Source organism: Ambystoma mexicanum, chromosome 6p, assembly GCF_040938575.1.
Source record: "Ambystoma mexicanum isolate Mex_15411 chromosome 6p, UKY_AmexF1_1, whole genome shotgun sequence".
NCBI lineage: Eukaryota > Metazoa > Chordata > Amphibia > Caudata > Ambystomatidae > Ambystoma > Ambystoma mexicanum.
Genome location: NC_090935.1, coordinates 1,147,059,652 through 1,147,087,318, shown reverse-complemented (window position 1 = coordinate 1,147,087,318; position 27,667 = coordinate 1,147,059,652). Strand labels below are relative to the sequence as shown.

The window sequence follows — 27,667 nt, the reverse complement described above, 5'->3', positions numbered from 1 at the left end:
TGGAATAGGACTTAGGGGGACTGCTGCGTCTGCACGCCTGAGCAGGTCTTCCTTTGACCCCTGTGAGAGTGGGGCGGGTAGGTGGAGCAGGACCCCACATAAAGACTTTACATATAAATAAATAAATAAATAAATAAATAAATAAAGACTTTACAAGGATGTGTGAAAGGACAGGGGGAAAAAAGTTCAAAGGGTTATAGGTAGTTGTGTTTATTGGTTATTGTTATGAAGACCCCAAAACTTCATATACTTTCTTACTGTGGAATTACATTTTTACTTGTCATCAAAGGTAGCGCAAATTTGATAAGTGTTATTACTGTCTAGACTGGCCTAAATTCGTGGTGGCAGTCTCAATATACTTGCTTACTTTGCCATGGCATTTTTTACTTGGCATCAAGGGTAAAGCAAGCATGGTAAGTGTTATTATATGACTAGCCTGACCTGCATTGGTGGTGTCATTGTGCATTTACTTTCTTACTGTGGCATGGCATTTGTTACTTTTTACTTGGCATCAAGAGTAAAGCAAACAGAAAGAGGGTTTTATGTGGCTAGACTAGCTTACATTGGTGGCTCCACTCTGGCCTTACATTGTTTGCGTGCGTTGGCATTTTTGTCCTTGGCATCAACGTTAAAAGCGAATATAAGTTTAATTACATGGTATACTGGTGTATGTTTGCATATGTAGTCAGTCTTGTATTTTCTTTCTGTTGCATGCCAATTTTTACTGGGTGGGAGTCCCTATATGGTAATACTGGCATATATTGGTGCAGCCTGCATGGACATGTATGCGCACATCCAGTATGAAAAAATATTTTATATGCTAGCATATTTTGTGGGCAAAGACATCATGCAAATGTGTTGAAAAATGGTCAGTGCACTGTTGGTGACTTGCAACTATTGGGTTTTTTCATGTTCTACCATACAAAACCGATTGCAACCTTTGTGGAATTTTACACAATTTTTCACAGAAAGTCCTGTAAAATGCACCATTTTAACCCGTTATTTAAAAAAACATTTTTGGTTCAGGCTGCCTCACTGCACTTGGTTGCTCACACATATTTGGCACATACATTTACACCCTTCTAGTTCCAAAATACACCAGCCGCCACTAAATTAGATCGGTAAATATATTGGGCGACTGCCTAAGTTATGCAATATATGCAATATAGCGTGATCTTGTTTCTTTTTTAAAATCCTGAGACCTTGAGAGCTGATCTCTGAATAGATGGGAAAATGGTTGCCTTGTTGAAGCGCACCAAAGCAAAATGTCTGATTCTCTGTCACCAATCTTACAACCTGCCAATCTGCTATGAACAGACCAGTGGGTTTGATCCCTTAAATAGTTATTTATGCCCATTTCAGTTTTTTATGCTGTGGCCAATCTGAATGTGGAAATTCTGGGCGCTCATTTCTGGTAGACACCAGAATGTCTTTCTCCCAGCAGCCTACGACACACCCAATGTTCTGTGCCTCAGCATCCTGCCGTGGCCCACCTTACAGCCCCCTGCCACCTCCCCATCTCGCTGCTCCTCTGGGCTCTGTTCTCCCACTCAGCCATCATTCGCGGCCTCTGCAGGCCACACCGTGTTCTTCCGCCATGCCACTCCCAGCACCTCAGCTGATGCCGGTACACACCAGAGGCGTAACCAGGATTGTCTAACAAGCGGAGCCTAAGCTAATGAAGTTGGGTCCACCACAGTGACATTAACAGCTGTAAATGCCCACACAGAGCTGCTAAGTGGGCATTTGCAAATTTTGGGTGCCCGCTCAGGCCCTACCCTGTCTACGCCTCTGGTACACACCTCTTGTCACTCCCTCTGTGCTGTGCACCGGCTACATCATTCCCTGCTCTGCCTTGACGGTGTGTGCTGATGCTTCTCACCAATGCCACTAGTGCACAAGCCTGAACACCCTCGGGATGGGTAATTGCAGGCATTTGGTACCCTGAGCCCTCCCTTACATCCTTACCTTCAATCGGTGTTGTTAAGTTGAGCTTTTCCGACACCTAATCCCTGGCACTGCCCAGCCACTTGGGCACGGATGCTTAATTCATATGCAGTAGTGTAATTTGATGTATAACAATGTGTCCCATTATTTAATAAGTGTACACGAGAAGATTGAGAGTAGTATACAGGACATAAGGTACATGTATTTTACATAATTTGGAAATATGCAAGGCCTTTGCTCAGGGGAGTTGCTAGGTCTGGAAAAGACCCGGGGCTAAGCTGATGTCGGTACTGTTGGGCCTGGGGGCTAGCTAGTCTTTTGGCTGTAGCTCCTGAGATTCTATCCGGGGCTACAACCAAAAGGTCAGGGGCTATAGCCCACTTAGCCCCCCCCCCCTAGCAACGCCCCTGCCTTTGCTCTCTAGGCGTTTTGTGAAAGAATCATTGTCACTTGTTTCTGCCGTTGAGTTTTATGGGGTTAATACAATGGTTTTACTCCTTGTTCTTAGGTCTCCGGATTTCTACGAAGAAGTGAAGATCAAGCTGCCAGCGAAGCTCACAGAAAGGCACCACCTGCTGTTCACATTCTATCACATCAGCTGCCAGCAAAAGCAAGGAGCCTCCGTGGAGACCCTCCTGGGGTATTCGGTAAGTCCTTTGTGCTTATCCAGATGGTGCACCATCCAGTGCTTAGTTTGTCAAAGAATTAGGTGCCGGGGCTCAAATATTAGCAAACAGGCCCATGACATGTCAGGATGAGCAGCTCCTTGCCCACTGTTTCCACCACCCACGGCTTCTCCTCATGCTGTCAACATATATGGGGTTAAAGCCACAACTCACACTGGCTTATTGTGGCTGAAGGATATACTCAGTCACTATGGCAGATGTATGATCAACATTCACAAAAAATAACATACTTGTTGTGTCTGGGCATGAGACACATGTTTAAGTGCGTCTTTAAACACAATCATCATTTACATTTTGCTCTGATTCTAGAGGTGTTTATTATGTGACTGGCTGTTACAATAATAAAGTTGTCAAAACACCACTCATAATCAAACCGAGTCTGAGACAGTAAGTGCTGGGGTTCCGAAAACAGTGCCAGGGCTGAGCCCCGACAAACACCCCCACAAATTAAACAATGACACCATGCATTAAGGGCATGGATATATTTCACGGTACACAAATATGGATGAATGCTGAAGCCTGGAACTAACAAAGAAACAGATTCTCTTTCAACATTTAAAGCCAGACCGGGTAAGGATCTTGGGTAGCTGACCCAGTCTTAAGGCTGCAAGGCCTGGATGAAAACCAATGGCTCATTGTTGAGTGTAGTAGGTAATGCATGCCATTGAGCGTATGAGAAGGTTCCAAAAGCAAGTTCTTGTTGAGGAGTCCAAGGAGAGCCCGCTTTGACCAAGTGCCATCGGATACAGTTGTTTGTGAGCTTCACTCTTGCCGGGAAGGATGCAGAGATTTGAGGCAGCTGGCATAAATGTGCTGAAAGGGCGTAAGATGTAGGTAGATCTCATCCACTCTGGGCTCATGCAGAAGAAGCCTGTACAAGTCAAGTCACCCCTGAGGGGACTGGAAACCATGCATATCTAGTTTACTATATAAAGGGGCCAAAGGGGACTGGAAGCATAGACAAATAGGTAGACACATACCTACTACACAAAATTGTAGGGTAATAGGTTTATAGTTTTTGTAAACGATTAGGACATTTTTGTGCAAAGAAGATTTCTTATTTTAACTGTGGAGTTCATTCAACATATTATATAGCTCAGGGGTCACCAACCTTTTGCGGGAAATGAGCAACTTTTGCTTATCAAATGAAATGGTGGTCAACAGCCTGACCACAACAGAACATGTTGTCTTTCTGGTGGTGGAAATATGATATGTGTAAGGGAGGCGTGGTATCACAAGTAGGACACTGACACAAAAGGTACAATTTGTAAAACCTTCATTCAATTTTCGGGGTTTGGAAAAGCTTGTACTGTGCCCTATGGCTAGGATCTCAACCATCAAATAATAAATAAAACAGTTGCAGTTGAGTCAGTCAAATCAAAATGGCCTACACTAACAACACTGAATGCCTGCCCTGTCTTCTGTACAAAAAGTGTGTAAAGATGCACATGTATGCAAAGGAAAATCAGTGTTAGAATATAAAGAATAAATGTGGCTGAGTCTGCTCTCCTCCCCGCGTTAGACAGCACGGAGTAAGGCGGTCCCCGTAGACAGGATGACCCACTTGGCTCGGGTTCTCAAAACAAAGGCGTTCGAAATGTGGATCGAGGCTCTCCTGGCCTTCCACGTTAAAGTCTCTCTTTCCAGCTTTCAAAACATGGTTCGACAAAATGTTCACATAGGTCTCCCTCATTCGAGTTCAGACTTTTCAAAGCAAAAGGTTCACGTAGGTCTCCCTCGGTCAGGCTTGGGCCTTTTAAACACAATACTTGCAGGAGATTCCCTTCCACAAGCTAAATTCACATCGTTTAGGGGTTCCCTTCCCCTAACTTATCAAACTTCTGGTCTCCCCCAGTCAGGCTTGGACCTTTTCCTGATGTCGAAGACTTTCAAGTGGCCGTGGCTTTTACTATAAATCTTCGCACAACCACTTTGACTGTCAGCTCACACTCTTGTGTCATTTGCCCCAGTGTCTCTTGGTCTGGGTAGTTCGATGTCATAAGCAAAAAGTTCAAGGTTAACCTTTTTACGTCCCCAATTTTCCCCTGGGTTAACTTTGATCACTTTGCTTTTGATAGTTCATTCACTTTATCAAACAAAAACATTCACCTTTCACTGAGCCTTTTGAGTGGGCTACTTCTTTTCACCGGACCACTTCGCTACTCAGTATCGGTGTGCAGTCATAATGTTGACTGCAAAAGGTCGAATTACAAAAATGTCGAAAACAAATAGTCGACATTTTTTTTAAGAATATGTCATTTTTTATTTTACATGTTTTTTTTTTGGCTTTCGTGCGTTTAAAAAAGGGTTTTAAAAAAAAAAAAAAAAGGGAGGGTTGGAGGGGAACCCCCCCCATTTCGAACAGAAAATAAAAAAAAGGACATTAGAATTATTTTTTTCGTCTATTTGTTTTCGAGATTTTCACTTTCGACTTTTTTACATTCGAGATTATGACTATGAACCCTCAGTATCGCTGGTTTCACAGTTGTCGGTAATTCTAAGTTCATCACAGGTCAGCCTTTCTTCGCGTCTCATGCATACACGTGGAGCCTGCAATTGTGTAATATACTGTCGCAACTTCAATCTTTCCTTAACACACAACAGTCTTTCATGCCGCTTCCCAACTCACCGGCTGTGTGCATTTCTTTCTTGTCTTTGGAGTTTTCAATTCACGAGCCATGGTTAATACCACAGGCTTGACCTCGCCTCCCCAACTCTGCCGTTTACCTGGGAGGGTCGCTGGCGTCCTTGAAACACAATACAGTCTTCTTGGCTGGGATTTGGCCTTCTCTACATGTCTTTCACAGCCTTTTCGAGGCAACAACCTCCTGCAGGGAACTCCTGGGGTTCTCTACCCTTTGCTCTCGTCCCTCGGTCCGTCACTCTGCCCCAGTAGGTTCGCCTTTACCCCGGAAGTTCTGCTGTTGCTTGTGTTCCACCTTGCTCAGAGTGTATCTCTATGTTCTGCCTTTTATCTGTGTGAGGAGAGCTAATGGTATCAGATGTATGCACTTAAAGTCAAGTGCCTGACTTTGCCTGACGTGATTAGCGAGACATGTCCGATGAGATATGTATGGGTTAGCCTCTTTACTCTGTCGCCCTCTTCCTCTGCCCAGTGTTTCTGTGGAAAGGGGAGGGGGAGGTGGGACATTGGAGAATCCTATAAAATAGGATTGGTCATGTGTTCGGGAAAGTAGGCTGGGGAGGGGGAAGCCTGCCCACCTCAATGACTAGTAGGTGAGACACCCTTTGGTTTCTCACATATGCAACCCAAATTATGAAATTAAATCAAATGTTACAAAAAAACATGTTAATATGTAGCAATTGAAGAGAAAGTCAAAGTGGAAGCTAGGCAAAGCGAATTTGCAATAGTTTTGAACTGATTATGAGATTAAGTTGGTGTTTACAAGGAATGTAAGTGGTAAACAGCACATTTGTAATCACTCATGAACACCTATAAAAATATATAGGATTTAAAGTGCTCCTTAGTGGGGCTTTATTGCAAATGATGCATGTGTAAGCACATTGGGACAGTTATAGTGGTCACATAGTGGAGCATTCAAAGACCACTGTGCAGACTGGTTTGGAAGTTCTAGCTGTGATATTTGGAGGAATGTATTTGTATTTTAATTAGGAATAATTAATAAGAAGTTCATTTACATATCTAATGTATTCAATCTTGGACAGTTTGGCATGCATCTTGCTTATATGAACATTATCCAAATGCCAAATGGGCAAAGTATCAGATGCACTGCAATGAGTAGAGTCAGCTAGTGTGTTTTAATTTGGAGGGGCGTACATGTTTCCCCCAAATTTGGGAGCAAGGGAGCCCAAACCAAACAAGGGAGTTGGGGGTGGGAGATTGTTCTCTAGAGAATATGTTTAATATAATGGGATAAAATGGTGCATTGTACAACACACTTTCAGGTGAAAAATGTGTTAAAATCCACACAATTTGTAATGTATTTGTATGATAGCACATTAAATAAAAAATAGATGCAAGTGCACAGGAGCATTTTCGAATGCATTTTCATGATGCCCTTGTCCATAATCTATGTCATTATAATGAATTATAAGAAAACATTTCCATGCTGGCAGTGCCCATACATGTCTATGCAGGCCGCACCAATATATGGCAGCACACAAGAACTTCCAGCCAGTAAAAAATGATATGCCACAGAAAGGCCTACATTGGTACTAACTGTACCAATGTAGGCCGGTCTGGCCACATATTATTCACATTTATGCTTGCGTTTACCATTGATGCCCAGTACAAAAATGCCACATTGAAAAGTATATGCAGTCTGGTACCAACAATGTGGGTCAAGCCATGTACAACTTATATTTGCTTTACTCTTGATACACAGTAAACAATGGCATACCACAGTAGGAACATATAACAAGACTGGCACCACCAATAAAGGGCAGCCTAGCCAGTTAACAAAACTTATCATGTTTGCTTTACCCTTAATGCCCAGTAAAAATGCCATAACACAGTAGGGAAGCATATGCAGATTGTCGCAAGAGTAAGCAAGTCAAGCCACATAATAACACTCATGTTTGCTTTACCATTGTTGTGGCAACCCCCGTCCATAGTGAAGAGCCGCCACTGGCAATGAGTATGGAGCATTTTTTGATAAATACAAATGATTTCATCAAACACTAATCTTGCCTGTACAAATGGGGCACAGGGAAATAATGAAAAGAGGGAAAGTTGCCCATGCATGCCTCCTATTTAATTTTCATTTAATTGTATTATTTTAAGCACAGTCCTAGCTCGAGAGCAGCAAAGCGCTGTACAGAGTGCAGGTAGCTAATGTTTGAGCTGACATCTTTTAACAGCGCAGTACTGTGAGTTGAAATCTGTGCATCCATTAGATTAGTCTATGGTCAGGTGTTGTTGAAAAAGCCATGTTTTGAGATATTTCCAAAATTGGAGAACTGTGGGGGCATTCCGTGTCGATACCAGAATTGAGTTCCAGATGGAGGGTGTGTGACAAAAGAAAGATTTTTTGCAGGTCCTCCCTTTGCGGGCGAGTTGGGTTTCAAGCCAGTTGGTCGATTTGCTCCGCTAGGAGTGTGTGCCACCAGATGTGTGGAGCCTAGTCGCCAGGTACACTGGTCAATGATCCACATGTTAACTGTTCATAGGAACAGAACATGGAAATTGTACCTCTGGGCACAAACATGAACATCTGAGTCACCCATCCAGATGTCAACCGGAGCACTTTATTCAGCAACAGAAGGTTTGCTGACTGTACCAAATGCTAGATACATAAAATAGTGTGGCCGCTCCTTTTCAGTACAAGCAGCCAACAGGTGGAAGCATCTACACACTCACATGTGCCATAGATCTAACCATACTTTAATTGTAATATAAAAACACTTCTATTTCTATGGCAATTAGATTGGTACATGTATCTAGTTGAGGGTTTTTTACAGCGCCAAGATGCCTTTTCAAAGTTTACACTGCGCTGTATAAAAAACAATTATCACACAACCACAAGACCATATCATTGGATTATGGAATCATTCTGACAACTGATTTGAATGGTGGGTACAAAATATTTTGCATGTTCAAAAATGCCAATTGGAACTTGTGTAATTGAGGACAGTTGGGTATTCAGGTCACTCATTTGTCCATTATGCACTTGCCAAGCTTCTGCTACCAGCACTATTTCGCCCTACCAGGGTACAGAAAGGGGAGGTCCAGTGGCTATGATGCTTGTGGGACAAATTAAGTACCTGCTGGAGCCAGTGTTCCGGCTTCAATGGTGGTGCAATCGTGGAGTGTTGATAAGGTAGACTGGTCTTGTAAATGCGGGTGTTACTGATGAGTACAGCAGAAGTAACATTGTTATTCCTTTGCTTGCCAGGTTAGTCTAGTATTTGGGCGAAAGGTTCTCCTGAATGGCCACCTCATTAGGTCAATGTACAATGCAATCACACCCAGGCAGTGTGGGTGCAGCAGGGCATGGTTACTTCTTCCGATTTCAATAGTTAGATGTTCATGAGGCCTACCTAATCTACAGGCCTCAATATTCACATCATGAGCTTCCTACGAGGCTACCTTTGCTGCGCAGATGCATGTGACCATCCAACCCCAGCCTACCATGATGATGCATCCACAACAAGTAATATGTAATGCCTATGTGCCAGAGCAAGCTGGTTAGCTAGCTTTTCCTCACTTTCTTGGCTCATCCTACACTGCAATTTGTCTTGCATTTATTTAGCACTTTCTCCTTCTTGGCCTCCATACAATAGCCCAGAGCAACTGCTGAACAACATTTCAGGGTGCTACGAGCAACATGTTGCTCCCGAGCCTACATGTGGCAGATCACTTATTTAGCTGTTCTTAAATAGTAAGCTGTAGAATGTCCAGCTGGATTTTGTTTGGCTTTTCCGTTCATCTATGTTATATCTTGCACTTCTCTGCCTGAGTAAGCAAGCCAATGACATCACAGAACTTCCATCTGCTGGCTGGATGAGTGTTCCATGAAAACAGTTTAGACTAGAGACCTGACAAGGTAAGAAATTGATGACTGGTGGATACTGCTACTGATTTATATTACACTTGCTTAGAAGACCACTGATCTTTGCTGTAACCAATGAACAGCCTTACATGGAAGATACTGGGGGTCATTACGAGCATGCTGGTCTGGAAATAAGGTGCCAGTAAAAACATTTACTGGCACCTTTTCCAGACCATCATACTCTGAGTTTTGTGGTACCGGCAGGCCCGACCTGCCAGGAGTTCATGCCCCCTACTGGCAGAGAAATCACTCAAGCACTGGCACCGTTACTAATGGTGCCGGTACTTCAATAGTTCCCATCCCATGGGGTACTATGGTACTCCATGGGAATGGGAAGTTACTGCTACTCCGCCAACACTAATATCCGAGTAACATCGGGATATTGGGCAGTGGAGACAGTAATTCAGCTTTCCCAGTATTTAGCCAGAATTACCAGCAGGATACTGGAAAAGGTGTAATGGCCCCCTCTGTCTGAGAGTCATCACTGCATGCATCATTGAATACAACATTTTATTTTCACAAGTTTTTCATTATTCTGGCAGATACATAGTATGGGGCAGTAATTCTACAATATATCTATTTCACGAGATCCTGTGTGCTAGTACGCCTTAATTCAATAATGCTAGACCATGTGCATTATCTGGGGCAATAATTATGCAATATAATTATTCAACGAGATCCTGTGTGTTAGTATTCCTTAATTCAATAATGCTGGACCATGTGCATGATCTGGGGCAATTATTCTGCAGTATAGCTATTGCACTAGATCATGTGTGTGAGTACTCTGTAGTCCAATATTGCTAGACCATGTGCTGTGAGAAACCTGAGGGTATTCTCACTCCTAAACCCCCAGGCTCCTCTTCTCAGGTGCCAGGAAAAGGTCATTGCTTTCAGATCCTGACCCTGGGGGTGGAGAAGCGGGGGAGGATCACCTAGGTGGAGGGTCCTCAGAGATTGGGAGTGGGGTAACCGTAGGCGATACATGGTATCCCCCTTTCCCTAATTATGACCAACCTAACCCTCCCCGAACTTTATGGGTTACTGCAAGACCTCTCCCCTCATTTCCGCACATATAACATTTGAAACTACTGGGACGAGGAAGAGGAGGCTCGGAGTAATGAACACTACCCCTTCATTTCACCACTTGGCACTGAGACGAGGAAGATGCCTGCAAAGTATGTTGAGAGTCAGACATGTCCCCTTAATCATGGTCAGGCAAGTCTAATTAGACATCCACACCTGCAGTCTGTCAAGGGGCTGCAGGTGTATACAGGGATAACAATGAAGTCAGAAGGAAAGCAACAGGGAGCCCATTGTAGGAGAAACCAGGGGACCCTTTCTGTGAGGAGGCAGCCATGGTGGGACCTGAAGTGTAACCAGGGTGCCGGCCGATATCCCTGAGGTGTGGCAGTCTCTGTGGTGGAGTTTGAGCAGCTGGAAGCTGCAAACGAAAAGAGAGTGATAGAGACAGAGAGAGAGGCAGGATGCTGCCCGCATCCACCCAGAAGCAGCAAAGTTGCTGGCAAATGCAGAAGTCAAACTGGCATTCGAGCGGTGCTCACAGAGGTCAGAGTGCCAGCCTGGGAAGCCAAATAAGCAGCAAGAGCCACTGGGGCAAGATGCTGCAGACCAGTAAGTGTTGGGGGAAACGACACTCGGAAACCGGTGAGTTCTGGGCAGGCTGCGTACAACTAACAAAGCGCCATATGAATGAAGGCTTCAAAGCAAGATGAGTTGCATATTGAATACCAAACTGAATGGAAGTGTTCAAATAGCGCTGAACAATACATTTTGAATACCAAAATGAATTAAAGTTTTAAAATAGGGCTAACTTTACATATTGAATATCGAAATGAATGGAAGTTGAAAATAGCAGTAAAACTATACATATTGAATACCGAACTTAATGGAAGTTTTAAACCAATCAGATTAAATACTGAATTTACTGAAAACCTAAACTTTAAACCCATATTGAATATTGAGTTGAAATATAAACTTTATAGTCAAAGCCAAGATCCAATAAAGGCTAAAGATGAAAAATGCCCATATGAAAGCAACCTATGGGGAAAGGAACAAGTGTGAAGTAGTGTAACCAAAGATGGGGCATAAACAGGACCACCACAAAGTGAACTTTGTGAGTGAATGCAGTGCGGCAAGGCCAATTACTGGCAAGAGGTGTGTAAATACTGCACAGAGAACCAAGAGGCCAACAAGGAGAAACTAAAGAAACATGACTTGGTACACAGGGGCAAATGCAGAGGAACCTGTGTGGGCTGACGAGCCAAGGGTCCCTGGTTGCGCAACCTGTAATAGGTGGACCGTGTGGTCTGACAATTGCACCTAGACCAGTGGGTCCTACATTGTGAAAGATAAGGACACTGTGAAACCAACCAAGAAGTAGCACAGCAAGTGAACTGGTGACGCAAAGCAGAAGGAGGGTCAGGTTGACCTAGAGTTAAGTTGAACTTTGAATCACATATTCGTTGCTAAATTGAAGTCTTGGGGAAAGGAACCCTGAGACTTGATGAACTACAACTACAGTCTTGAGGATAGGGCCTCAAGACCCCTTTTGTTTGAACTGTGCTACTTTGAACTTGGGGAAGGGAGCCCTGAGGAGTTTGTGGAACTGTTTGAACGGGAACAAGGTAAATCCTAAGACATTTTGTGGCACTTTCTTGAACTTCTGGAAGGGGAGCTGAAAAATAAGCTGAGAGCTGGAAGAAGCGCAGAACGTTGTGCTGAGCACCATTTCTTTGATTTTTGATTTTCCGAATCACTGTTGAGCGTTAGTTGTGAGGGCAACTATAGGTTTTGGATACAGACAGACTTTTAAGTTGAGTTCTTTGACTCAGACTTTCCTTAGTTTGGTTCAGGCAGAGGAATCCCACCTTAGCATAGGGCAAGTTAGGCCTTCTACCATCCCGACATTTAAGTTAATAAATACCTTTTGTTTGAACTTTAAGTCTGTTCTCTGTGTCTTGCTTCATGGTGCCTTCATAGTGCATGATCTGGGGCAAAAATTAGGCAATATAGCTTTTGCCCAAGGTCCTTTGTGTGGGTGCTCTGTAGTTCAATAATGGTAGGCCACATGCTTCAAACATGTCAACATTCATTGCAATGTAATGGCAGCTTTCCCTAAAAGAGTTGAGTCTGCCATGTACAATAACCAGACTCCTGGTGTCTTTGGTTATTTCCACGGATATGACAGTTCTCTGTTGGCAAATGGCACTGCTTTTAACGCCTACATCTTTTGGCCTTCTGTGACTTTTGGCAGTGCACTACTTCTCCCTAATATAAGCTAAATCCTGTTATAAATCAAATTCGGTCTAGCTGCGCACATAATGAGTCTCCTGTTCTCGCATACTCTCTAGACTACCTCACAGCACCCATCCACATGCATGCTCATAATGGGTCAATAGCAGGGACTGGCCACCCCTACCTACATTCGTATCTGCTAACATGCACACACACATTCAAAACTACACTGATGAATTTCCCATACCTGGGCATTGGTCCCCTAAGGGCATTCACCTACAGCGCATTGAGACCATACCAATGTGAAAAGACGCTATACAAATGACCATTACATTACATGAATCCTGCTTTTTCCACAGTCTGAAATTCACAACCTTTGGATATGACCTATGGAATACACCACCATTTTCCTTTATAGTGCCAACACATTAAATGGTTTCCCTGATCACCTTCTGTACTATTAAATATATTCAAAATGCCATTTACTCTGTACTGTTCAGGACTGGGAGGATCATCCGTTGACACTTATAACAGGGTAGTTTTACTTTTGCTAATTGGGCATCAAACATTTGGGCGAGTAAATATTATGACCGTCTGACAAGGACAACCAGGGTCAATTGCAAAGTTTGAAAATACTTTGAAAATAACTTAATGACTGCAAAATGTATTTTAGTAATGTGAATTAAACCAAATGTTAGCATAAGGAGACGTGCCTATAAACAAAGAAATACGTGTGCAGCAGTAGTAGGGTGTGCTCCCCAACCCACTGCTTACTCCATAGATATGCAACCTGTCTTTAACTACAACTCCAATCAGCAATAACCAGCATAGGCAATGTTGAAGGTTCATGGGAATCGTTGTCTGACACATCTGCAAAGTCACAGGTTGCAGACCCCTTGACTTACTAGTTTCATGCATGGCCTGTACAGAATGAAGGGCTACCGACGGTTACCACTCCACTGTACGAGAATGATGTTCCAAACAATACTGAAAAGCACAAATAATACAATTATTACTCAATGTTGTAATGATTGTTAAAAATAATAATCAAGATAATTATTGTTTGTTTAGTTTACAATTTCCCTCATGTTTTCTAGATTTCTTTTCTATTTAATATAAAGATTATGACACATTTTGTTTGATTTGGTTGAAAGGTTTCAGAACAGAAATATGATTGATTTCATTTTTACATACGATCGACACTTAAACTGTATACATTTTCCAGGGACATGTTTACAGATTTGTAAGCACAGATATAATAGCATAGAACCTTTGGAGAACCCTTGCACTCCTTCCACATATTTTCCCTGTGCTTAAGCCTAACTTTGCACCCCAATTCTTCCAGCCATGTATAAGTCGGGAGCAGGGATTGTGTAGCATCATTGTATAGCAAAAGGACATTTAATCATATAGTACTCTAGTACATATTGCAGCAACCATGATTACATATACATAGTGTGAGAAACAGGAGGGTATTCTCTCTCCTAACCCCCTCGGATCCTCTGCGCAGGTGGCCAGGGAAAGGCCATCGCTCTTGGATACCAACACTGGGGGTGGAGAAGCAAAGGAGGATCACCTGGGTGGAGGGGACTGGAGTGGGGTGCAGTTGTGCGAGACATGGTATCCCCTTTTCCTATTGACGACCAACCCAACCCTTCCTCATCCTTCATGGGCTGTTATAAGACAGTTCCCCTCATTTCTCCACAAATGACACTTGACAGTACTGGGACAAAGAAGAGGCAACTAAAAACAATGAAGACTACACGCTTTTACCACTCTGGTACTGGGACGAGGAAGATGCCTGCTAAGAACTGTGAGAGTCTGCAAGAAGAGCGACAGTAGAAGCGGCAAAAAGGCTGGTGCAAGCAGCAGGGAATCCTATTTGAGAAGCATGCTGAGACGCTGATGTCTGCAGGGGGAGGCGGCCTGTGGGAGTGTGGCGTGGGTGCTGGGGCTCCATGGAGCAGACGGAAAGATGTGAAGGGAGCCATGTGGAGAGGCTGTCCCTTTTTCTTGGTGTTCAATATGCGTGTTAAGAGGACAACACAGAAGTGCCTCAGGGGCAGGAGTTGGACCCTTGATCGCAAAAGCAGAAGGCTGTGTTATCCGCGCTGCTGGGAAACCTGTGAACTCGACTGGTGAGTTTCTAACAAGTGAGAAACCGGGGGCGCAAGCGTTTTAACTTTTCTATTCTAAAGGAATACTCTGTATCAGAGTGGTCATGTGTTTGAAGTAACATGTTTTTGAAGGTCTCCAATTTAAACCATTGTCAACTGTTGAACTATCAGTAATACTTTGTATCTGAGTGGTTGCGTGTTTAAGGAAACACGTTTTCAAAAGTGTCTGAACCAAACTAAAAGAATATTAAACAGCGAGTTCAGTTGAAATTGTTTCACGAGTGCAACCCACGTCTATTGAATACTGAACTGAATGAAAACCTTACAAACCTTACACATTGAATCCTTAAATGAACTGAACTTTAAATTCAAGACAAACAAGTGTATGCTGAATTCTAAAATGAATGAAACGTTAAATGCAAGTAACATTATTACATGCTGAACTCTAAAGTGAATGGAACTTTAACAGTGAACCAAAAACAGGCATATTTAATACCAAATTGTGTGAAAACTACATATAACAGAAATATGCCTTGAAAGCTGAATTAGCTGGAACCCTGAAGTTTAATGGAACACAGTCAAGATATTCACATGAGAACCAACCATAAAAAGAGGGTGCACGTGTGGTAAAGGACCCCAAGAAGAGAAAGGATATGTTTGTGATACTGAATTTAAGGCTTGGGGAAGGGAACCCTGAGACTTGAAACATTTACTGACTTGAGGACGGAGTCTCAAGGTTCTTGTGCTTGGATCTGTGTTACTTGGAACTTGGGGAAGGGAGCCCCGAGTACTGGTTAAAACTGTATCATCCTGAACTTAAGAAAGGTAATTTCAAGACTTTTTGTTGGAATTGTTTTACACTTGGGGGATCTGAAAGGAAGGTCTGAGCTGGAAGAAGCTCAGAACTTTATGTTGGACACAGTTTATTTTGGTTGCTGACATCCCTACACATTGTATAGATTAGTTGTGAGGGAGAGTATAGGTTTTGGACACAGACAGATTCTTAAGTTGAACTCTAGTTTGACTCAGACCTTCCTTAGCTTTATTTAGGTAGGGAAATCCCACCTTAGCATAGGACAAGTTAAGCCTTTTTCCACCCTGAAATTTAAGTTAATAAAGTGTTTATTTTAAATTCTGAATCTGTGGTTTGTGTCTTTCTTCATGATGTCTTCACAATAGCTAACCTTCTGAAGTTTCACCACGCCCTTATTTATGGCGTCCCTTTGATTGGAGGGAATGTGGTCTGGTAGCAAATATGCTGATTTTGGAGCGTGCAACCTGATGGCTGATTCTCAGAGATTTGCACTGAAGTAAATCAGAGGTGCCCATGAGCATTTGGTTATCTGCCCAACTGAGTGCAGCCATTTCACAGCATTTGGTGAAACATCGGTTTTGATGCATTTTTTGCTGCATTTTCTTTAGGGGTGAGGGTTAAGGGTACATTAAAAAATGATTTTTAGTGTAGTGGGAAGGCAGGAAGCGGTGGGGTTCGTGGGAAGGGGGAATGACGGGCATAAAATCATGCTGCAAATAATGCAGCAAAAAGACCAACAGGGTCAAACGTACCTGATCCATGCATTTTTGATTTGCTCCTGCTGCCTTATACCTGATTTACAAAGTCTAAACCTGAAGTAACGCAACATTGTGTTGTAACTTTTCTCCGCTCAAATGTTCCTGGCCCTCCCTTCTAGGTCACTGTCTAGTTTGTCTAGTCCAGACTCCACACACCATGATGTTTGATGTACAGCACCCCATATTTGATGTTGCACAAACCTAGGTATTGTAGAAGGGTCCTACTGCATTACCAAAGTACTCAGCTGACCCTTGGAGCTGGGTTTGTGCCACATTAAATACCTATAACAAAGTAAATAATAAATGGAAAACCAAGTATCGGGCTGCACAGAAAGACACTATGATGCTTCAGAAAAAAAAACACATACTCACTGTCCATTCATGAAATGTAAGAATGTTGTGTAACTTGATCCATCGTAAAAAAAACTCTACTATCCCAAACTGGTAATGACTTTAAGTGCTACTAGTGCAGTGGAACCAAAGTGCCCATCGAGTACCCTGCAAGCGCCTTAAATGTGTAGAACCAAAAGTCAAAGATAGGCAAGCCTGTTGTTTAGAAATGTAAATAGTGCAGAATAGTTCTGGTTCTTCTGGCCATCCAGGCCCTTGGGTTCTAATGAAAGGATTCACTGTCTAATGTAAAGATATAAAGAAATAGCAGCCGACATCTTAAACTTGGTAAGTTAAACCACAGTGCAAAGAACACGTTTTATTTACTGACTATTGTTTCTCATTTTAGTTGAACCACAATACACAGAAAGTGTTTTATTTACTGACTGTTGTTTCTCATTTTAGTTGAACCACAATACACAGAAAGTGTTTTATTTACTGGCTATTGTTTCTCATTTTAGTTAAACCACAGTGCATAGAGAACATTTTAATTACTGTCAATGTTTTCTCAATTTATTCTCGGGAGGATAGCTTAGGGGCAATGTGCTCGCCTTGGAAGCAAGATGACACAGGGCAATACAGGTTCGATCCCCGGTCCTCGCTTAGAAACCTCTGGGTATTAAGCACATTATAAATAACCTATCATATCATAATATCATATCATTGTAACTTAAGTTTTGAAACGTGGAAAGCATTGCCTACAGGGACAGCTTCAATGTACTCGGGGTGGACTGTGAATGTGGTACCTAGTTCCATTATATTGTGTTCCGGGGCCTGAGCCCTCTCACTGATGTGGATGTGCCTCCATGAAAGCTGGTGCGCTACCTAGTGCCCCACTGGACCATTTTAGGGTGTGTGGCTAATATAACATTGTATCCAATAAGGGCCAACTACTTAAGAACGGTGCCCTATCGGGGTCGTGTTTGATTTTTTTTAATTTTATAGTGGGTATCCTTTACCATGAGTAGTAAATATCTTGTTGTTTGATCAGTTCTTGTGTGATTTTGACTTCTTCATGTTTAACTGAATCTTTGTTGCATGGTTTTTACACAGTATGTAACTCTCAGGTGGTGTTTTTGGGAAGGCTGGTACATGGACTGCTGCAACACTTGGCAGTAGACTGGCAAGAATATACTAAAGACTTTTTGATTGTAAATAATTGATATTTTGTCTTTCCCTGCTTATCGAATAATTTCTATTCATCTGTTTCAGTGGCTGCCGATTCTGATAAATGAGCGCCTCCAAACTGGCACGTATTGCCTTCCTGTGGCACTGGACAAGTTGCCCTTCAACTACTGGATGCACTCTCCAGAGGTACTGGCCATGTAAAATGTGCTTCTCACCCCAACCTTGACTTCCAACTCAATTTGGGCCATTTCCACTACCACCCTTGTATTGTTCCTCTGCATCAACGTGTCCAATGCACGAAACGTTTTCAACTTGGCTCAATAACTAGTCTATTGGCGTGCTATCTTGAGGTATTAAAATAAATATAGAAACACTACACCTAGCACAATACACCACAATGGATGTAGGCCAGGAAGCAGGCTAAGCGCTAGGATGGCTTGATCGCTTAGAAATTGTTGATGTCGAGGACAATACAGTTTACCAAGGAACAAAACTTAGCTCTCTGGGACTAGGATGCGAGCAAACTTAACTTGACATAAGGTTATTAGTTCATACATGCCAACATTATCCGTTCCATTCAGGAGACTTTAGTCCAGTCCTGATTTAAACTGTACAGTCTGGGATTTGTAGTACTAGATTTCCACTTTATAAACTCAGGACTGCAAGTCCCAGAATCCAAAGGTAATACCAGGACTGGATAAACATCGCCTGAAGCAATGGATAATGTTGGCATGTATGATAGCTAATAGATCAGTAGTCCTCTGTGTTAATGTTAGTACTGTCAATGGACCGTATGGGCGGTGCTGGTCCAAGTCAGATGTGCAAGTCCTTGCCCCTGCTGGGAAAAACAGGCTAGACCGCCAAGTATTGCAACTCTTATAATTATAAAAAATGTATAAAGCGCAACTAAGGCCCATAGGGCGTCTAGGCGCTAGCAGGAGGGGGCTGAACTCAGAGTACTCAGGTGCCAAATGCTCTAGCAGAGAGGCAGGAACAGATTAAACAGATGCATATTCAGGGCTCTCCTGAAGGGAAGATAGTCAGCTAGAGTTATTAAGCCTAGTGGAAGAACATTCCATAGACTGGGCGCCAGTACAGAAAAAGAACAAACCCCACCCCCCCAGGTGCTTCCGGCAAAATTTTGGAATCCTAAGAAGGTAATGAGAGTCCGACTGTAGATTTCTCGTAGGACAATATCTTTCCAATTTATTTTTCAAAAAATGAGGACCCACATTTTGCACGGCTCGGACAACACACAAGATCTTGAATTCAATGCGAGCCGCCACCGGAAGCCAATGCAGACAATGTAACAGAGCTAAAGGAGTCAGCCGAGACACCCTAAGCGCCAATCGGACTGCAGAATTCTGCAAGACTTGCATCCGCTGAATCTGGTACTTAGGTTGTCCCAGATAGATGCCATAATAATCCAGCGGGTCGATTGTGGTAGATATCACCAGAGTCGTCCGGTTTTCAGGGGGGGCAAAGAAAGAATTTTCACAGAGTAACTCCACATGTGAACAGTGGAAACTCTGAAAGGAGACCGCTTGAGCGCGACCTGTAAAGAAAGATCGACACCCTGCCAAAATGGGGCCAGTTATGCCTGCTTGCTCAAGCCTAGTCAATAAAATCTCATGGTCCACAGTATTGAATGCCACAGAGAGATCTAGGAGAATGAGGGGTCCAGTTTCTCTACGGTCCCGAAGCAGTGCGAGATCATCCAACAGGGAGATCATCACAGACTCAGTCCCCATCTTGGGGCGGAATCCTGATTGGAATGGATGCAGGGAGTCATTCTCTTCCAGAAACAAGGAGACCTGGGGAGTAATCACTGCCTCCAACAACTTCATCATCGCAGGAAGCAGAGAGATAGGTCTGTAATCTGCTGGCAATCTGGGGTCCAAATTAGCTTTCTTCAGAAGGGGCAGAACCACAGCAAATTTCAGTGCAGGCGGAACCACGCCCATCGAGAAAGAATATTGGACTGCTTAAGTCAGTATGCCAATAACTCAGGGGGGCAAGGCTTTAAAAATGTGCAAAGGAACTGCATCTAACGCGGAAGCTGATTTAAGGCTCAGAAGGGCCTTTCCTATAACTTCGTCCATTATAGGGTGAAGTTCGAAGTTATTTGCCATAGATGTGGAGACAGCGCCAGTTCTCTCCACGGTCACTACAGCTGTCTCCCCAGTATGACGAACATTAATGGCCTTGTGAATATCAGCAATCTTTTCCTGGAAAACAGTACTAATCTCGTCACATCTCAGCTGAGCTTCGGGATGCTTAACTAAATTCCCGGTTGGACACACTATTAGCGCCTTAGCTACCTGGAACAATTCTCTAGAGGCACAAGATGCCTCAGTAATCCTAGTTGCGTAATATGTAGCTTTTGCAGAGTGAATCTTCTGATGATGGCAGAGCACAGCTTGCTTATAAAAATTGCATGTGTCTACATCATATCTCAGGTGCCATTTTCTCTCCAGGCGTCTACGAACCTGGCTCTGGGCTCTCAGCTCCAGAGTATACCACATCTCAGAGGGCTTGAGTCTACTAAAATGAGGGAACCATGGGGCGACTTTATCGGCAACCCTCTCAAGGCATTTAATAGGGATGAAAAAGGATCAACACCCGTCTCCCTGGAGAGCCGATGCTCCTCACATAGAGACTCCATCATGCCAGAAAAGGGACCAATGCCAATCAAGGGCATAACTGAGACTTATCTTGGTGCAGTCCTCTTTCTCTTCCTCCCCTTTTCCTTCCTTCAATGACCCCAGCCTACTGGGACTTCAATAGTGCTTCTCTTACAGTGTTTGCAGGTGGGACAGGACACAACAACATGGACATGGAAAGTAAATGGCAGTCTGATGTTTGGAATTTCCCTCTGCCTAGCCCTCTCTTCAAAGATTCTGATGTTGAAAGAAACAAAAAGGAGTCTTGGAAAACACTAAGAATGAAAATATAGACACAAGACTGGGAGTCCTGTGAGAGACAGAAATCAGAATGAACTGATGATCAACCTACAGGGAAAAACACACCTTGGTTGTCAGAAGAAACCTCTACTTAATTTTGACTGCAAACACCAACAATCATAAAAGTCTGTTGTCCTAGTAGTTTCGAGCACTGTGTCCAGTGACTGCAAAATGTACAGAGAGGTGTCAAACGGTACCGGAGCATTTTATGGGCTTGGTTCAAGGGAGTCATTCCATTTTAATCTCTTGACAATCCTTCAGCCCGCAATGAATATCTGGGGGAATCAGCAAAGCATGCTTATGCCGCCACTGGCAGGAAAGACACTAAGGTGTGATTTGGTGTGCTGCATCTCTCCTCCATCATCTAATGCAAGGTGTCCTAGTCAGCCAGTTTGTGTAGGCATCGGAAAGGCAATTGCCAGGCACTGCTATCTTAGCCTTTCCTGTCCACCTTTGGTAGCAGCTGTAAAATGGTGCGAGCACCTGGGCATATAATAGCAGTACCTGGCAAATGCCTAATACTTATACACAAGCCAAAACTGTTGGCTTTACCAATGCCTGTTTTTAACAGGACTTCAGTAAAGGACACACATAGTGCTTATAAATCGAGTGGCTGAAGGACCTGGTTAAAACATTTTTATGACAGCTGTAGTGCGTTTGCAGCTCCAATTCAGTCATTAACTCTCAAAAGACTGCTTAAAAAAAAATACTGGAAGGCACTTGCAGCACAATGTTTGATGGTAAGGCTTGGTAAAGCTAGCTCAACGAGATCCCAGGAGTACGTTGTTTGGGCGGGGAGGGACAGGGAGTGGGTGGGAATGGCCATAAGGATTAGTATGGCCATGAGTAATCAATGGGTGGGTAAATAAACAAACAACACCTACAAGCTTTGTGTTCACCCTCATATGCCATTTCTCCCTAGCAGTACTCTAATGCAATCGTTTTGGCTTAGCACCACCTAATAGCCACACTAGAGTAAAAGATCTGGCAGCCCAAGGTGTAGTGCTGCATGCGGGATATGGTAAGTTCACTTTTCTACCTCTCTTGCCTTTTTACAAACAAAAGGCTGTTGTGATCTTAACATATGGAGCAGAAGCAGATTTAAACCTCCCCTGGCAAATTTGGAAAGTGCTAGAAAGCGTCCTCTGTAGGAGGGTTCTTCGGCTCCTAAAAGAAGTCCCCCTGATCAGATGCGAGCTGGGACTGCAGTCAATTTACTCAGTGGCACTTTGGAAGATGCTATCCTTCTTCTGGAAATGTGCGATAATGGACTTCCTTCCTCCGTTTGAAATATTAAGAACTCATGAGAACAAGGAGGCTGATTAGCTTCTCGAGACTTGGAAATTCAAATGCACGAATTTTTTAAATGCCTTGGAAAAATCAATTGACATGTTAAACTTTGACGCCAGGATTGGATTGACACCCAAGATAAGAGTAAAACATGTAAACTGTCTTTAAATCTGAGTAATGAATGTCGAGCTGTCAATGTGGTACCAAAATATCTGGCCAAATTTCCTAGTTCTCACTACCGAAACCAATTCCTACATCTACGCCTGAACTTATATCCAAGCAAGGAGCTGCTGTTCAGGCCGAAGCATGTTGACTTGAAAGACTCTGTATGTAGGTTTTGTGTAAAGTCAGGAACAATCGAGACGGTGAAGCATATAGTAACATGTTGCAGCAGCTTGTCATCTGTGAGAACATGTTATCTAGGTAGATTTGTGGACAATGTAAAAACGCTGACGTCTCAGGAATGGTGGAATGTTTTAATGGGCAATAAGCCATCTATGATTTTTGCGGTGATAAAACATTTAGATGAGGTTCTCAAATTGTAATAAGGATACCCCTGGAGAAATGAGGAGGTTGATATTTGAATTGTGTAATTTTGTATGGTACGGAATTGATGACATGGTTTATGCTTTAGTGAAATGTGAAAGGTTTGTAATAAACCAATCATAAATAAATAAAATTAAAAATAAACAACTAGCATGTCACTCGTGACAGTGTTGGGTAACATGTATGTCCTTCAAAGTGAACGCAGGTGTGATTCTGTTAATTACAGCTGACACATGTTTGCGTGAAAAAGGTTTGGTAGAAATCTTAAAATAGTTATATAAAAGGTTTTAATAATTGTAAGTTTATTCTTTTAAGCAGACTAAAAGTCATCCTGATGGCCATAAAGCAAGGAACCTTGCTAACCAACATTATCTTTTATGCCTATTGCAGAAGGTTCCAGCACAGACTCCCCCGATTAAGTGGGTTGAAGGACACAAAGGGGTATTTAACATTGAGCTTCAGGCGGTTTCATCAATTCACACCCAGGTAAGTGTCACATGTGAGGCAGTTTCATTGGTTTTGAATGCAGTTCAAAATCCTGTTTAATTTGAAGTGTAGTGTTTGATCTTTGGCTCACAAGCAGCTCAACCTCAGAGACTTCGAATGTCTGTGCCGTAGCGACCTTGTGAAACTGAGTTATAAAAGCAGGGTTGAGTTGTAGGTCTACGGCCTGTGGCAGGGTATAGGGGATGCTAGATGTCATACAGCCACCACTAGGAGGTTGGGGTCATGATCAGGTTTATGGAGATGCTTAACCAAATGTGTCCTTTTCCAAGCAAACCAGTCAGGCCAGAGATCAATTCCCCCTCTATTTTATGGGAGTGAGTGAGTGAGTGAGTGAGTGAGTGAGTGAGTGAGTGAGTGAGTGAGTGAGTGAGTAGAATCCGAGAACATACTGGTACAATTTGCTTTTTGATAAGATCCTGAGGTTTCTTTACCTGAACCCAGAATATGAAAGGGCATCCCTAGAAATACCCTGATGGATGGCATGACCTTTTTTGGAATTTCCCCATATCCGTAAAAATACTCAGTTTTTGTGTCTGAAAACATAGGATGCTTCAAATATCAATGATCCTTTCAAAGAATTGTATGCACCTCTGAAATTGAAAACCCCTATTTCGAAGGGATTGTGTCCGCCGACGTATTCCTTATCTTGATAGATCATCTCCAGCTTGCTGGCCTCGGAAAAATGTTTTCAGTAGAGGGCGCTGCGCGTCGATGTCCCTCGAGCCGATGTCCCTCGACAGCCTCTGTATCGGCGCCGACGTCATCATGCGTATAAATAGACTCACGCAGCGTCCGTTGCTCAGTTCCGTTTTTCCGCGCTTCGTGGGCCTCGGAATCGCGTTGCTCAGTTCGTTAGTCAGAAAATATATTCTTCATTATTCCTCGAGAATACCAACTCTTACTCGATGGCTTCCTCATCCGAACCGACGACTCCACGGTCCGGCTTCAAAAAATGTCAAGACTGTGGAAAGAAAATGTCATTGACAGATCCTCACAGGATCTGTTTGTGGTGCCTGGGATCGGAGCATCGGAGTGCGAGGCCTGCATGTCCATGACGGCAAAAGCCTTGAAGGAGCGTAAGGGGAAGCTTGAGAGAGGTAAGACAGTTAAAACTCCTTCGAAAGTTTCCTCGGCAGAGTCGAGACATTAGTCTCCTCGCCGACACAGGAAACATTCTCGTTCTAGGTCTCGAAGCAGTTCCCATCACTCTTCGAGATCCAAGCATTCAAGTAAGAGACGTCGAAGATCCCCTTCCTCGTCTTCTTCTGTTTCTCCGGAAAGAGTCACCTGCCCCACAAAACATAGCTCTCAGGCTGAGTGGGAGGAATTCTGTAAAAGGATGCTTAGCGTCTTCGAAAAAGCGGCCTCGACCCCCTCGAAGACAGCTGAGGGTGATACCCTGGGTGAAAGACCCGAGAAATCTAAACGCCGCGAGTCGTTGCACCCGGCGAAAGAAACTACTCGAGAGCGTCACAAACCCTCGAGCAAAGGCACTGTGCCATCGATGCCATCGTCGAAGGTCCCTTCGACGCATAAATCTGCATCATCAACGCCATTATCGAAGGGCTCATCGACGCATAGGTCGATCGAATCGACGCCGTCTTCGACGCCGACGCCGAAAAAGAGTAAACCCACGGCCGTCACTACCTCACAGCTAGTGGTCATACCCAGAGCCTCTAACATGACTTCGAGGTCATCGACAACCTCGAGTAGGATCCCGATCCTCTCGAGTTCTTCGAGGCCACTTCCAATCTTCTCGACGCCTTTTTCGGTGTTTTCGAAGCCTTTAACGTCCGCGTCGATGACGTCGACATTTTCCCAACCAATTATGACTAATTTATCCCCTTCTGCTCTGGAAATGGGATTTAAGCCATTTCCAAGGTCTGATCATTTCAGACCTTTGTCTTCAATTTATGAGGAAGGGGAGGATTTGATTCAAGAAGGACCCTTTGGGTTGCAGAGATCTGCAACACCAGAACCAGAGGAATTTACCTCTGAGGAAAATAGGTTGAAGGACCTTCGAGAATCCTTACATGAGGCAAGTGGGTTAGATACTTCCCCAGAAATAGAATTTGCCAAACCAGACCCAGGGGAACATGCTGAGACCCCTTACAGAATTTTAATGGCAAGAATTATAGAATTCATGGGTTGGTCTACACCTTCACCTGCATTCCAACAGGATGACCTTACAGACATTTTAGTTAAAGGCCCACAGGAGGATCCTGTGGTTACATTTCACGCTGCATTACAAAGAAAAATATTGGCTAACTGGGAAACTCCTGAGGTTATGCCGGCGGTTAACAAAAAGTTATCAGCCAAATATAGGGTAACTCCAGAGAGTCTGGTTGTTCAAGCAGCAACTGCATCAGGCAGTAGATCGGCATACCCTACTGTTCCACAGGACAGGGATGACAAAAGATACGACTCTATGGCTAAGAAAGTTTTTTCTGCATGTAGCATGGCGTTGAAATCTATTAACGCTACTTGTACGCTCGCAAGGTTCAGCCATACACTTTGGGAGTGTGCTTCATCAGCGGCTGACTGCCTCCCAGAGGGAGAAGAAAGGGAAGCGTTTCTAAACATCATTAAGGATGGTAAAGACGCAATGTGCGAATCCCTTCAAACTGGCATAGATTCTGCTGACAGCATCAGTAGGGCCATGACGGCAAGTACTACAACCCACAGATTTGCGTGGTTGTGAAAGTCTGGGTTTGCTTCAGATGTACAAGCCAGACTTTTAAATATGCCCTTTGACGGCTCTTCTTTGTTTGGTAAGAAGGCGGATGACAGCCTAGAAAAGTTACAGACATCCAAAGCAGCAGCAAAATCCCTGGGAGCTGCAGTCCGTCAAACGCCATATCGCCCCTCAGGAATCTCTTGGAGAGGTAAGTCCTTTCGCTTTTATTCCGCTTTCGGAGGACAGTCGGTTCAAAGAGATCAAAAAAGATTCACCCGAGGTGGACGGGGTAAAAATACAAAAGCCGCAGCAGCAGGTGCCTCTTTACCCTCGGCACCTGCATCAGCCGCCTCTAAATCACTCTGAGGACTCTCCTCCCAAGACACCAGTAGGGGGCAGGCTAACTCAACATCTGACGGAATGGCAGGCTATTACGTCAGATGCTTGGGCATTGGAGACAGTTGCCCAAGGTTACTGCCTGCCTTTTCTACGCATTCTTCAGAGTCATCCACCGGGGAACAGCTCTCGGAAAGTTCCAGATCTGCTCCTCCTGCAGGAAATTATAGACCTGCTGGAGAAAGGTGCCATAGAACCGGTACCTGTAGCGGAGAGGAACAAGGGCTGGTACTCCCCCTACTTCCTAATACCGAAGAAGGACGGAGGACTGAGACCTATCTTGGACTTACGAGAATTGAACAAGTTCCTCAGGAAGGACAAGTTCAAGGTGGTAACTCTTTCTCAGATCCTTCAGGCCCTCCAGCTTCAGGACTGGCTGGTATCTCTGGACCTTCAGGATGCTTATTTCCATGTGCCAATCCATCTCAAACACAGGGAATACCTGAGGTTCACAATTGGCGGCTCTCATTATCATTTTCAAGTTCTGCCATTTGGGCTGACCTCCGCCCCGAGGGTCTTCACCAAGCTAATGTCGGTAGTGGCTGCAAGTCTAAGGACAGAAGGGATTCACGTCTACCCCTGCCTAGACGATTGGTTGATCAGAGCTATAGCTTCGGAACAAGCCCAGATTCAGCTAGATTATGTCTGCCACTTCCTTCACAAACTGGGCTTCTCCCTCAATTTAAAGAAGTCGCAGATGATACCATCACAGAGGCTCCAGTTCATCTGAGCAGTCCTGGACACTTCCCTGGTGAAAGCCTTGCCACCAGAGGTGAGGGCTCAAGATATACTGCAGATGGTCACCAAGTTTCAAAATGCCCAACGTCTCCCACCCTTTCGACTTTTTGAGGTTGCTAGGCCTCATGGAATCCTGCATCTTCCTTGTGCCAGAGGCTCGCCTGAGAATGAGATCTCTTCAGTGGGCACTAAGAACTCAGTGGTCGCAATTCTCAGGGAGAATGACAGATCTCCTTCAGGTTCCGGACAAGGTGGCTCGAGACCTTCAGTGGTGGGCCTGCCAGGAGAACATCTTGAAAGGAGAACTGTTTTGGCAACCATGGCCGGAGATAACAGTAGTCACAGATGCCTCACTCACGGATGGGGAGCCCATGACGACTTGACCATCAGCGGTCGTTGGTCTCCATCCGAGTCCAGACTACATATCAACCTGTTAGAGCTGAGAGCAATCAGACTAGTGCTGAAGGCTTTTCTGCCATCTGTACAAGGGGAAAAATGTCCTGATAATGACGGACAACACAGTGGCCATGCACTACCTCAACAAAAGAGGAGGCGTAGGGTCACTGCCTCTGTGCAGAGAGGCGATGCAGCTCTGGTTTTGGGCAATCCGAGAAGGAATCTCTCTATCGGCAGTTCACTTAGCCGGAGAGAAAAACTTGACAGCGGACGCTCTGGGCAGGCAGAGTACAGTCTCCCACGAGTGGGAACTAGCTCAGGAAGTCCTTCAACAGATCGTCACCCTTTGGGGAACCCCTCAAGTGGATCTGTTCGCCACCAGCATCAACAGGAAGTGCGATCAGTTTTGTTCAAGGGAATTTCCTCCGAGAGGGGCTCTAGGGGATGCGTTCATAGTGGACTGGGAGTTTCCACTTCTGTACGTGTTTCCTCCAGTCCCTGTCATTCCTCAAATGATCAGGAGGTT

General features: G+C 44.0%; 1 protein-coding gene across 2 annotated transcripts in view; it reads left to right on the top strand.

Annotated features, from left to right (window-relative positions):
* DOCK8 (dedicator of cytokinesis 8) overlaps positions 1–27,667 on the top strand; it is a 1,170,453-nt gene that overhangs the window by 735,484 nt on the left and 407,302 nt on the right. For both annotated transcript variants that reach the window (XM_069625758.1, XM_069625759.1), the window contains 3 exons: positions 2,456–2,594; positions 17,713–17,814; positions 22,818–22,913. In XM_069625758.1, the coding sequence (XP_069481859.1) occupies positions 2,456–2,594; positions 17,713–17,814; positions 22,818–22,913 (337 nt within the window). The remainder of the gene's footprint in view (positions 1–2,455; positions 2,595–17,712; positions 17,815–22,817; positions 22,914–27,667) is intronic.